Source organism: Cololabis saira, chromosome 24, assembly GCF_033807715.1.
Source record: "Cololabis saira isolate AMF1-May2022 chromosome 24, fColSai1.1, whole genome shotgun sequence".
Classification (NCBI taxonomy): Eukaryota; Metazoa; Chordata; class Actinopteri; order Beloniformes; family Belonidae; genus Cololabis; species Cololabis saira.
In genome coordinates, this window is record NC_084610.1 from 15,321,728 (window position 1) to 15,335,041 (window position 13,314).

Genomic DNA, 13,314 nt, shown 5'->3' on the forward strand with positions numbered 1-13,314 from the left:
ATTATGCTGCTATAGGCCCATGATGCACCTCTCACACTTCTCCTCCAACTCTATTAAGGACACTATTGATGTTGTTCCTGATCTACTGTTCTTCTCTCCTCTTTCTCGTCCTTTTGACCCCCAAACCAGTGGAGGCAGATGCTTCCTGGTTCTGTCGGAGGTTTCTTCCTGGTGAGGGGAGTTTTTTCTCCCTCAGTCGTCAGCCGGGGGATTTTATCAAGGAAAAGTTTGGATGCAATCTGTTGGCTTTGTGTTCATTGGACTAATTGGAGCTGATCTGTAATGTTGAAGCCGCTTGAGATGGTGTGTGTTGGGATTGGGCATCATACATATATATAAGTTTGTGATGCTGAACGTGCGTTTGGGTGGGTGGTGGAACAGCAGCATCACAAAACACCACCCTGGACACCTCAGAGTCCTTCATCTCCAGGAATACTCATATGTAAGATAAGATAAGATATTCCTTTATTGATCCCCAGAGGGGAAATTCGGGTGTTACAGTAGCTCAAATTCGGATACGTGTTTTTCTTTCTTTCTAGTACTGCACTACTTTTTACTTTTCATTCCAATGTATATACTGTTTATATTTTGTAATTATATATTTTTTACTTTTTTACCCTTTCCCTGCATGTGTGTGTTGAGTGTACTGCTGCTGCACAAAGTGAATTTCCCCATTGAGGGAGAAATAAAGGATAATCTTATCTTATGTTCAGGACAACATGAACTCAGACTAAATGAATGATAAGATAAATTATAAAGTAAATAAAGTATGAAAAATAAAAAACGAATAATAAATGTACTATAAACATGGTAAGTACAATATAATAAACCAAGAGAGATGTATGGATGGAAATCCTAAAATCAAGAAACAGATTATCCACACTTCATTTCCAGTTTTTTTCCAGGATTTTCCCCTTTCATGAGAAGAGCGAAGGGGCTAAAGAATGAAGTGGCATCAATGCTTGTAAGATAACTGAAGAGAAGAGGCGAAGGTATTGGAGGGCTACCAAGATCTGGCCGCTCACTTGGGTAAAAGACTTATCTTGACTTGCAAAACAGAGTCTGAGTACAAGAAAGTACTCTTACAGGAAGTCTGGAACGAAATGTGTTATATCTCCTTTACATCTGTGGTGGGGGGTGCGATTTTATTCGCAGCCATCTGTTGGGGTAGCAGCATCTGAGCCAGGAACTTGAGGAATCCAAACAAAGACTGGAGAAGCCCGGCTCGGCGCCGGAGACGACGCTGCTCATGAGAGCTTGTTCAGGATCGCTGCAGTAAGACGGTACAGACCTGTACACATCCACAACCTTCACCACCTCTCTTTTTAATTACCATTTCTTCTTTTTGCTTATTTGTTCTCCTCATTATCATCAATACTTTACAACGCAATGGCATTATTTATCTTCAAAGGTGATTATAATAAAGTATTACTGAAGTAAATGTGATTAAATTAAAAAAACCTCCTCTTGGCCTTGCAAGTCTAAGACGTTTTAAAGCACGAAAGGCTTATTTTCAAGGAAAAAAATAACTTTCGAAGGGTTTGAAATGCCTGGAGGGTTTAATAAATAATAACTGTAAACTGTAACAGTTAGAAAGTATGAAGACATTTGGAAAATGTCACCTGTAATGGGCGTTGCAGTATTTCTTGGCGTAGTCTGTCCAGGTTCCGAACCTCCTGGGATGGAGAGCATCAACCTGCATGAAAAGCTGTGGAGAAATAAACAAATTAATGGACTTTAAGAAAGAAAAATACAAAGCCAGAGGCATTTGACTGTGAATTTCGGGAGATATGTATTTAAAGCTCTTATTAACGGTAGATGAATGTAGCATGTAGGGTATTTTAATTGTACCTGCACAGAACCTGATCCAGATGCAGCAAAACATCTCCAGAACATAACCAAGGCTCCTCCGTGTTTCATATCAGCTACAGTGGTTTTTCTTTCAAGGCTTCGTTTTTGAACATACAGCTGATGCGACTCGCCTAAAAGCTCCAGTTCTGCCTCATCGGCCCAGTGTGGCGGACTTAATGGACCACTTTTAATCCTTTAATCAGTCAAACTGACGGAAGATTAAAAGACACCCGTGATGTAATTATTATTACTTACGTTTAACACCATGGTCAAATCATTTTCTAGAGGTTCCAACTAATTTATTCAGGTCAGTTTATGAGTTAGATTTTTTAAATGTTTCTGTTAAACTAAAATTCAAAACCAATGTCTGATTAGTATGCAGTATGTATACTGCATACTAGATTGTATTCACACTCCTCACTATTTTCTTCTTCAAATAAAAAGATTTTTCCTTTAAAATCTCAAAAAGTATTCTTTCACTAGCGGTTTAAACCCTTCTCCCTGCACTCAGGTTTTTTTTTTCTGCACACTCCTGAAACTTATGGATTTTTGCTTTTGGCTCTTGGATTCCTGTGAAACAACCATATGAATAAAATCCCAGCAGAACTGGTATTTTCAGCGTATAATTAGTGGTGGTTGATCTGCCCGTCCCAGTTAACCGTTGACGGTCCGGAGCGGGACGCTGTGGAGCAACATAAACAAACCCAGAAGGAAGCGGGGACGTCGGCAACAGAGATTTCTGCACTACGGTGAGTCCGGGCGCAGAAAAACGACCTCCAGCTGAGGCAGAACGCGTTATCTGCCCGCAAGCATGGACCTCTTGAGCTGGAGGCCACAAGTTTGGAGGAAGAGCAAGGGTGTGAAAACAAAAAAGCGGCTTTTAATTGAAAAGACCTTAAAATGCTGCCATAAACATAGTTTAATGAACCTCATATTGTGTGATCCTGCTTTGTTCCCCGACTTCCTAGAAAACTTGGATTTGAGTCATCGTTCACCAAATTTCTTCACTTGTGCTATTTTCTGCTCTGACAAGTGCAAAAAAAAAAAAAAAAAAAAAAAAAAAGCCTGTCGAGAAAGCAACGCATTCTAGTTCCCAGAACTCTCACTTCTACTTTTCTGACAGCTTGAAATGACACGAAGCGGTTTTCTTCGAGGAGCTGCACAGAACCTGTGATTACTGTACTGAGTTGGAGTTTAATCAAGGTCCTGTCGTCCTTCGCCCCGTTTCACTAATCAACAATCATCCAGGTCAGAGCATGTGCAGGACTAATGAGGGAAAAATATATTGATCAGATGTAATTAAGAGCATAAAGATTACACTTCATCAAAAACATATTTGCAACTATTCATCATGCAAGTCTTCATTGAATCAAGGTAATCTTGTGTAATTGTAATAAATATACATCGCAGGATGCATCAAAGTAACACACTTTCTCCTCCTTGATGTGTATTTAAGTTTTGAAATAGTTTGGTGATCAGAGTAAGCGGCCATGGAGGAGACGAGCCTTGATAAGGGAGGGGCGGAGGGTAAAGCTGCTTTCGTCAACGAAAATTATGACTAAATATCGTCGCCAACGAACCTTTATCACCTGAGGAAAACGAGACAAGACGCAACGAAAATGCTGGTCATGTGATGAGAACGATGATTAAATATATAATGCAATATCGTAGAGGAATAAAGACGAGACTAAAATGTAGATTACAAAATAAAAACAAAGTATTAAAGTTAAATAGATAAATACAGGGATCTTCTCTGGGGCTGGGAGAAGAAGAAGAACCATCTTTGGATACACTTTCCTACATAGACGTGGAAAAGAAAACCCAATGTGTCGTCGTAAAAGAAAAAGATGGGGAGAAATGTGGAAAAATAAATATGTTGTAAACTCAAATTAGAGTCTTCTCTATCTGGAATGAATGTATTCTTGTACAGAAGAGTATTAGGGCCAGGTAGGAGAAAAATTTAAATAATATTTTAGAAGAGGAAGATTTTTTTTTCATTATGCACTTCGAGAAAAAAGTTGAAATGTCGAGAATAATGCTGAAGTACAATATCGAGAAAAAAGTCTAAATGTATTTCAACTTTATTCTTGAAATTGTATTTCAACATTAATCTCAACATTTCAACTTTTTTCTTGACATTGACTTTTTTCCTCGAAGTGCATAATAAAAAAAAGTCTTCCCCTCAAATATTTTTTCTCCTGCATGGCCCTAATACTCTTCCGTAATTCTTGAGTCTATAAGGTAACAATAATATAATAATAAGATAACCTTGTATGAATTGTAAAATTGGTTTGGCTAAATACAATCTTTGACTAAAACTAGACTAAAATGGAGAATGACTAAAACAAGACTAAAATGCTCAGACTTGTAGTTGACTGAAACTTGACACGACTAAAAGGAGAATGAACGTGACTACAATTAATAAAACTAAAATGATAGCTTGACCCAAAGACTAGACTAAAACTGAAACAACACTAGTGGAGGGGTGGAGGGGGGGTGACGACGGCACCGAGGCGGGGGCCGGGCTTTATTCTTTATTCTGCGCCACATGAAATCATCAGCTCTCACATCCACATCCTCGCGGCGCAGAGAGCCACGTCTAGACAAACACACACTCTCTTCATGATGTCATCGCTTTTCCTCCAGACGGCATGAACGGCTCGACAGAGACCACCAACGTTCTTGATCTTAATCGAGGTTAACCGGTCAGGCGGTTAATTATCAGCTCAATCTACCGACCCAACTTCCCCAACTGCACAAGCTCTCCGTCCTGGTATTGATATTTTGACGGCTTGTTAAGCTTATTATAACAGATAAAGCCTAAAATATCAATCATTCTTCACACTGACAACAAATCCCACTCAGGGTGCGCATACGCACCCGGATACACCTCAACTCTCTCTGTTTTTCTTCATTAACACGAACAAACAAACCCTAGTTGAGTCAATCCCACGTAAAGTGTTCTGCTTCTGAGGCGAACAAACATTCATGAATCTGCAGCTGGAAACAACCTCACCGAAGAGCAGATGTGGCATTAGTTTAGTGTTTTAAAACACAGAGACCTTTCTTTTTCGGGATTTTTGGCATTTACTTGGCAAACACCTTTGTTTTTGCAGCATTATATATAATATATAATAAAGAATAAAAATAGAGAATAAAAATAGCCACTTCGATGTCTCTTCCTTGGTTTAAAATTGACATTTTGAAGCTTTATAAACTTGTAGGGAAGTTGGGGATTTAACTAACTTGCACAAATGTCTGGATTTGGTTGGGAAAATCTGATGAACCAAATGTTTGTGCACCAACCAGGATACAAGAATGAGTTTTTAACAAAAAGAGTTAATGCAAGATATTATTTTCAACACGTATAAAAATATGCACAAAAAAAATGGTGTCAAAAACAACAAGCAGAAGCTGCAACATTGACTGCAGTTTTAAATGTCACTTGCTTCACAGTGGAAAACTAAACAAATCTACAACATGCTTCCCATGTGCATCATCATCTAACCCTTTACTTACTACTGATAAAAAAGCCAGGGCCTCTGATCATTGCCCAATCAGCTGGTGCTTCTCTAAAACTAAAGTAAATAGAAATGTGAAATATAACGGGGCCTTAGTGGGGAACGTGTGATGTATAGACCAAGGTCCAGTCTGAAAATGTGTCATTTTGGGGGCTTTTCCCCTCATCAAGGATCTGATTTGATAATAATTTGATAATCTGATAAATATTTATCTCAAAATGCTGAGTGTGTAAAATGGAATATGTTTTGTTGTTTGGTTCTGGCTGGTTTCAACAATTTAAGGGTTGAATTCCATCACATGTCAGATCATTGTGTTTAGATTTAGTTATGTTTAATTGTTAGGATTGTATTTTTTTGTTTTATGTGTGCAATGTTGGACCCCAGGAAGAATATTCTTCACTGCAGTGAGGGCTAATGGGGATCCGTAATAAATAAATAAATAAGTTGCTGCACTAGGGATGTTTACAACGGTACGCTGCAAAAAAGGAGGAATTCAATGATTTGTTCAATGACCGTAATTATCCACAAAGCCATCGTACACATAATTTAACCACGCATAAAACAAGTTTTACTTCAAATGTGCGGCTCCACATCAGCACCTTTGTGTGGGGTTAAGTGTGCGTGCAGTGATTGTTATTTTTAGCGTATTGTGCTTTTACATCGGATCAATAGAAGATTTTCTATTCATAAAGTCTTCCTCTGTTCCTGAGCTGCAGGGATGGAACGACACCTGCAACCAAACATATATAACAATGCTGTAATAAATCATTACGGGGAGGGGGAAGCGGCTCGGCCGTCTCCAAACACCGTTGTCCTGTGAATAGCTCCTCTTATTGTTTCTAAATTCAATAGTCCCCCCCCCCCTCTCCCCGCCCGTCCTCCTCCCGTGGTTCTTTATATTACTTGTCTCATTTATTGCAGCGCCGTGTCTCTTCATATCGGGCTTTGCAAATGAAGTTTTTGCAACAAAGGTTATTGAAATAAGACCACGGGATCCACCAGGAAAAGTGACGCCAGAGAGAGTTAATTGGCTTTTTGAGCGTCGGATCTGAATGCCCCCCTCTCCGGAGCAGGTTACCATGGAGATCTACCTGCGCCGCAGAGTGGAACACCTTTGTGAGAGCCGAGCCCCGACTCGGACGATAATCTCTGCTCTCTGGTGTGGCTTCGGGATCCCTTTCTAAACACTTGCATTATAATCTACTGAATGCAGCGTGTCCCCGTCGCTCTCCGACTCCAACCTTTGATTTATTAAAAATCTGAAGCAGGATTTGAAGGAGTTTCTCATCCTGCAAGGTCTGAGTCAGTCTGGTTAGAAGGCAAGAAATCCTAAGAAAGAAATCCTAAGTTTATTTGTATAGCACAATTCAACACAAGGTCATTCAAAGTGCTTTACATCAACATTAAAAGCGGCAAGACACAATTAAACAGTAAATAACCAATAAAATGAAATAAAATGATAAGAAAGGAGGTAAAATAATAAAAAGCACAAGTTAAAAAGTAAGGGCAGTAGAATACAGCAGATACTAGGAATGGGTGATATTTTACCGTTCACGATAAACCGTCAAAAAAATTCCTCACGATAAGAATTTGTCATCTCGCGGTAAAAACGATAAATTCCCCTTGATGAAGTTTTTGTGTAAAACTGATTTATGGTTCTGCGTTAAATCCACACACAACGTACGGGAAGGAAGGAAGGAAGGAAGGAAGGAAGGAAGGAAGGAAGGAAGGAAGGAAGGAAGGGAGGAAGGAAAAAAAGATGGAAGGAAGGAAGGAAGGAAGGAAGGAAGGAAGGAAGGAAGGAAGGAAGGAAGGAAGGAAGGAAGGAAGGAAGGAAGAAAAGATGGAAGGAAGGAAGGAAGGAAGGAAGGAAGGAAGGAAGGAAGGAAGGAAGGAAGGAAGGAAGGAAGGAAGGAAGGAAGGAAGGAAGGAAGGAAGGAAGGAAGGAAGGAAGGAAGGAAGGAAGGAAAAAAAGATGGAAGGGAGGAAGGAAAAAAAGATGGAAGGAAGGAAAAAAAGATGGAAGGAAGGAAGGAAGGAAGGAAGGAAGGAAGGAAGGAAGGAAGGAAGGAAGGAAGGAAGGAAGGAAGGAAGGAAGGAAGGAAGGAAGGAAGGAAGGAAGGAAGGGAAAAAAGATGGAAGGAAGGAAGGAAATGAGCCAGGAAGAAAGAAAGAAAGAAAGAAAGAAAGAAAGAAAGAAAGAAAGAAAGAAAGAAAGAAAGAAAGAAAGAAAGAAAGAAAGAAAGAAAGAAAGAAAGAAAGAAAGAAAGAAAGAAAGAAAGAAAGAAAGAAAGAAAGAAAGAAAGAAAGAAAGAAATTTTTATCGTTATCGGGATAAATGCCAGAAATTATCGTGATACATTTTATAGTCCATACCGCCCATCCCTAGCAGATACACATCTCATTCTTCAAATGACAAGAATTACGTTTCTATACGGTCAAAACGTACAAAGACCGGGTCAATTACAGTATTACAAAAGTAATCTGTGCCGATTCGTGCAGTGAATCAAACCAATGTGACAATTCTACGTCACAATGCCTGCAATCAGGGCTTTATCCATAACTTTGCGCGGCTTTCAAAAATCATATTTAATTTAAGAGTACGCTTAAATAACAACTAAAATGAAATAAAATGATAAGAGGTAAAATAATAAAAAGCACAAGTTGTTAAAAAATAAGGGCAGTAGAGTACAGCAAGTAAGTATTTAATTTAAGAGTAGGCTTCAGTAAACAAAACAAAACCGCCCACTGCCATCTTCAAATGGGGATTCTTTTTCCACGAGGATTCATTAAACTTCCTTTTAATCAGATTTTATTACCTCTTCAGGCCGTCCCAGGGCGGGCGTGCCGGTGAGCAGGATGGCCCGCGCCGCGCTCTGGATGAGAGGAACCAGGATCTTGGTGCGCGCTGCGTTCCTGGACTTGAGGTAGTGCGACTCGTCCACCACCACCACGGCGAAGCGCTGCCGGGTCAGCGCCTCCACCAGGGCCCGCGCGTCGCTGGTGAGCAGGCCGTAGCCCAGCACCGTCACCTTGCTGCTGCCGATGCCCCTGGAGGGACGAGAACGGATCACTGTGATCAGGATCAGCTGAAAACGCATATATTTAGTAGCTATTGCAAATTTCCACTCTCTGAAACATACTGAATAATATTTCTTCAATCCCTGAAGGAGAGAAATGATATAGCTGAAAATGTGGGCAGCAATGAACAAAGAAAAGTTTGATTTAAACTAAAACAATGCATTCATTAAATCATATGCTAGCGGCAGAAAGGACTTCCATCGGTGGTTTCTTAAACCTGCTTCTCGGATTATAATTAATACTCTGAAATCAAAACATGGCACATATTTGCAGCCATTGCAGCATGTTTATACTACAAAGATACTGGCAACAAAAGCTGGTTTGGTCAAATCTCTTTATTTTACAGTAACAAATGTATTTATATACACACACACACACACACACACACACACACATACATATACATATATATATATTTATTTATTTATTTATTTATTTATTTGGGATGGGCGATATTTTACCGTTCACGATAAACGTCAAAAAAAATTCCCCACGATAAGAATTTGTCATCTCGCGGTAAACGATAAATTCCCGTTGACGTTTTTGTGTAAAGCTGATTTACGGTTCTGCGTTAAATCCACGCACAACGAAGGAAGGAAGGAAGGAAGGAAGGAAGGAAGGAAGGAAGGAAGGAAGGAAGGAAGGAAGGAAGGAAGGAAGGAAGGAAGGAAGGAAGGAAGGAAGGAAGGAAGGAAGGAAGGAAGGAAGGAAAAAGGATAAATTCCCATTGATGACGTTTTTGTGTAACAAACATGGCGGATCTGAGAGTGAGATAGATTTATTTTTAATTTTTTTTAATCGTCATTTTTATCGTTATCGGGATAAATGCCCGAAATTATCGTGATACGTTTTTTAGTCCATACCGCCCATCCCTAATATATATATATATATATATATATATATATATATATATATATATATATATATATATAATGTGTGTATATATATATGGAAGTACTTCAGGAAATACTTCAGAAATACAAATACTTACTTATCTCACTAATAACTAAGATGTTTTAAGCGTGTATATTTTATTGAGGATCATTTCAGTAAGATTTCTTTTTTTCTCCTAATCATATAGCTTGGAAACACCTGTTGCATTGTGGGATATGGTGGCCATGTAGGTAGTAGATTTTAATGACCAACAACTAAGAGGCCAAACAAAGAGATATAGGAACAAAAGCGGTGAATGAAATCATCTTACTGTGGAGAGGTTCAACTGATGGAAGGAAGCAGTTATTTGGAGAAGTGGAGGAAATTATCAGTTTAGATCGATACAAGATCCTGAAACCTTGATCTCCATCAGCTGCTGAAACGCAGTTTCATTTCAAACAAGCTAATTCAATGTCCTGAGCAAAGGTCTCCATAATCTATCATTTCTTAAAAGCTGTGTTCATAGCAGCTGGTTTCTAGGGGGCGGAGTCAGACACTTGACTTTGCTCCACCTCTCTTTTCTAGAGAAGGCGCCTCTTTGAGATTTGTGCAGCGAAGGCGACATGATGTGAAGCTGGGTGGAAATAAAAATGGGTAAACTTGGTCTGTGATGTCACAGTACCACTTATTGAGACTTATTTACAGACTTAGGGCACAGTGCTATCATGTAGGAGCTTGATTTAGTAGTCACGTCAGAGACACAGACCTTTTTGTTTTCATAAGACTTGTCCTTTAAGAAAAACCTAGAATGTGACTGAAAAGTAGGGGTGTAACGATACACTAATCTCACGATACGGTACGATACACGATATTGAGGTCACGATAACGATACGATACGATATTATAGCAGTATTTTTTTAACAACCTTGAATGAGGAACATATGACTGGAAAAATTGTATTTTATTTGAAAGACACAAAATACAAAACAATACTGTACGTTTGCCCTATTGTTACAGTTTGTAATGCTTTATAACTGTTTAAGTTTTAAAGAGAAAGCCAGGCCAACCATTTTCCACAAACTGAACTAAAAGTAAATGTCAGGTTTGCATTATGCATCTTCACTTTCATACAAGTACAAATATTTTGCCACAAACTGAATAGTTTCTCTCATGTATGATTTGACTTTTTTCTTTCTAATTTAACAACTAAAATTAAATAAATAAATAAAAGTAAATAAATACATACAATTTTACATCATAAAAAAGACTGATTCATGCTCACCTTATAAGTGTAAGAGGAGATTTATTTTTGTTAAGAAATTTATTTTGGTAATTCAGGGTTCATTATTTTATAAATATATTCTATATATTCTGTAAATCAGGGACTATAATGACACTAGTCAGTTTATCTGTAGTGATTAGTCTGTTTTAGATTGGGGGCGGAGTGATACGGCACTAGGTGGTGTGTTGATGTTCTAAAATCCTACACTGTTGAGCGGACATTGAAGTACACTGGAGCTCAGCAGAAGTTGCCCGCGTGTTTATCCTACTCACCACCCCAAAAAGGTTTAATTTAATAAGGTAAGGCTTAACTCTACACCAGCCTTACATCAGTAAAAGTTCAGAGCTCAAAACGGGACCAAAAAATGGGACTAGTTTATTCTGAGCGGAGTAAGATTTTGGTCCGCGGGTCGAGATGCGGTCGCGGCCGCGGTCGGATGCACGTTTCTAGTCAACACAATAGATTCATATTAATAACCCAATATCGCGATACACTTTGTCACCTCCACGACACGTATTGTGACGTTTTTGTATCGCGAAATTTCGTGGCACGATATATTGTTACACCCCTACTGAAAAGGTAAAAAAGTTAACCCTGACCACAGTTTGTTCGGGTGTCGAGTGTTGACTGGCTGAGCATCTAAGTTCACAAGTTAAAGCAAATCAAACTGGGGGAAGAAAAAGCCTTAGCTCAACATTAAGTTGCAAAAAACGGAACCCTTGGGCTCCAGAAACAGGTCACAGACAAACACACACTGGCGAAAACACTGCCAGCATCTGTGAGGCTTCAATGCTTTCGCCTTCACATGAAAACAGACGTTTCTGAGCCGAAATGCAAAAATAAGATGCTATTCATGTTCTACAAAAGCAGACGCACAGAACTGCTGAGAGGAAGAGCGGCGTGACTTTCTTCTCCTTCCACCGTGTTCAGTCATTAACACATCCAGTTCAAGGACACGTTTTCCCCAGAAGGCATTCGCAACCTCTTTGCACCTCGTCTGTGATGTGAGCCGGAGAGCCCCTCCCTCCGCTTTAAGTCACAGATATAGAAGTTCGTCTCATGCGAGGACGGAAACGCAGGAGAAGTGAGGAAAAGTTGGGATGCAGGGCGGCGACGCATCGTCTTTTCTCTTTCAGTTTACGTCCAACGTGGCAGACGCCGGCGTGATGCCACACATGTGGCTGCTGGCCTCCCAACTAGAGCGGGGGATCCATTCAAATAAAGAAAAGAATCGATTCGATTCTTAAGATTCAGAATCAAGATTTGATTCGATCCTGTTCAATTCGATTCCGATATTGATTTGGGTTAGTGTTATTAAAACAGTTTTTTGAGCTGTTGCCTGAATTATGTGACTGTAGTTATGCAACATATGAATACTAGTAGTTATGCACCATATGAAAACTAGCATTATATTGAGATTCAACAGCAAGTATTGGCAGCTAATGATGCTGTAAGGACCAATCAGCTCCCAGAATGCTGATAGAACTGCTTTCAGAAACATCGTGGGTCAGAATTATCAAACAGATCCAGAGCAGCAAACAGAGACGTATGAAATCGCTTTTATTTTCTCCCACTTTCTGTTTTAATTTTTTCCATTTTCGGTCTATTTCTGTTTTTGACCCGCCCCTCTACTTCAACACTACATAGTGTATAATGTTTAGTTGTGAGAAGTTCTACAAATTACTTTCATCTAATTAACTTCAAATGTTAGCTTCTTTCATTTCAAGGGATCCAGTTTCATTCGTTTGACATTTTCAACGAATGATGATGAATAGATCATCCTTGTTTCCTATCAATGACGTTAAAAATCACAAAAACTCTTCCATTATTTATACCAAAAACCTTGTTGGTGACAAAATAAAACAAACAAAATAAAATGAATAGTGATGGAGGTCATATCACCCAGCCCAGTCAGTATATGCATCAAATGTTGAGTCCTAAATCATTTTACCCAAAATTTAGTTTCCCCAAATAATTCTTCCCCATCATTCTTAAGATTCAGAATCAAGATTTGATTCGATCCAATTCAAGTCAGATATTGATTTGGGTTAGTGTTATTAAAACAGTTTTTTGAGCTGTTGCATGAATTATATGACTGTAGTTATGCAACATATTAATACTAGTATTATATTGAGATTCAACAGCAAGTATTGGCAGCTAATGATTCTGTAAGGACCAATCACCTCCCAGAATGCTGATAGAACTGCTTTCAGAAACATCGTGTGGGTCAAAATTACCAAACAGATCCAGGGCAGCAAACAGAGGAGTATGAAATCGCTTTGAAACCACTTTCCGTTTTAATTTTCTGTTTTTAATTTTTGAGAATTTGATTTTTTAGCATTTTATGCAAATGTAACCCCAAGCCGGTATATAAAGTAATGATATATAGACGGTTTATGCAATTACAACTGAAAACCTTAATGTTTTCATACCTTTAAACATATTTAAAAAGGCAAAAACATGGCACCAGTTATTCTTGTCCAACAAAACATTCCTTTTTTTGGGCATAAACAAAAAAAATACCAAAAGTTGCAATGTAATGATGAAAAAAAAAATATTTTTTAAATCGATCTTTAGACATACGAATCGATTTTTAGGAGTTAATATGAGAAATCGATTTAGAATCGGAAAATCGATTTTTTTCAACACAGGCCTACACCCGACACACGGGGACACTTCAGGAGTAATTCATCGGCTCCCACTCCC

General features: G+C 38.8%; 1 protein-coding gene across 1 annotated transcript in view; it reads right to left on the bottom strand.

Moving 5' to 3' along the window:
• Nucleotides 1–13,314, bottom strand: part of zranb3 (zinc finger, RAN-binding domain containing 3) — a 141,877-nt gene that overhangs the window by 101,850 nt on the left and 26,713 nt on the right. The window contains exons 5-6 of the mRNA XM_061715461.1: nucleotides 8,192–8,423; nucleotides 1,623–1,708 (exon numbers count right to left, since the gene is read on the bottom strand). Coding sequence (XP_061571445.1) covers nucleotides 1,623–1,708; nucleotides 8,192–8,423 — 318 coding nt within the window. The remainder of the gene's footprint in view (nucleotides 1–1,622; nucleotides 1,709–8,191; nucleotides 8,424–13,314) is intronic.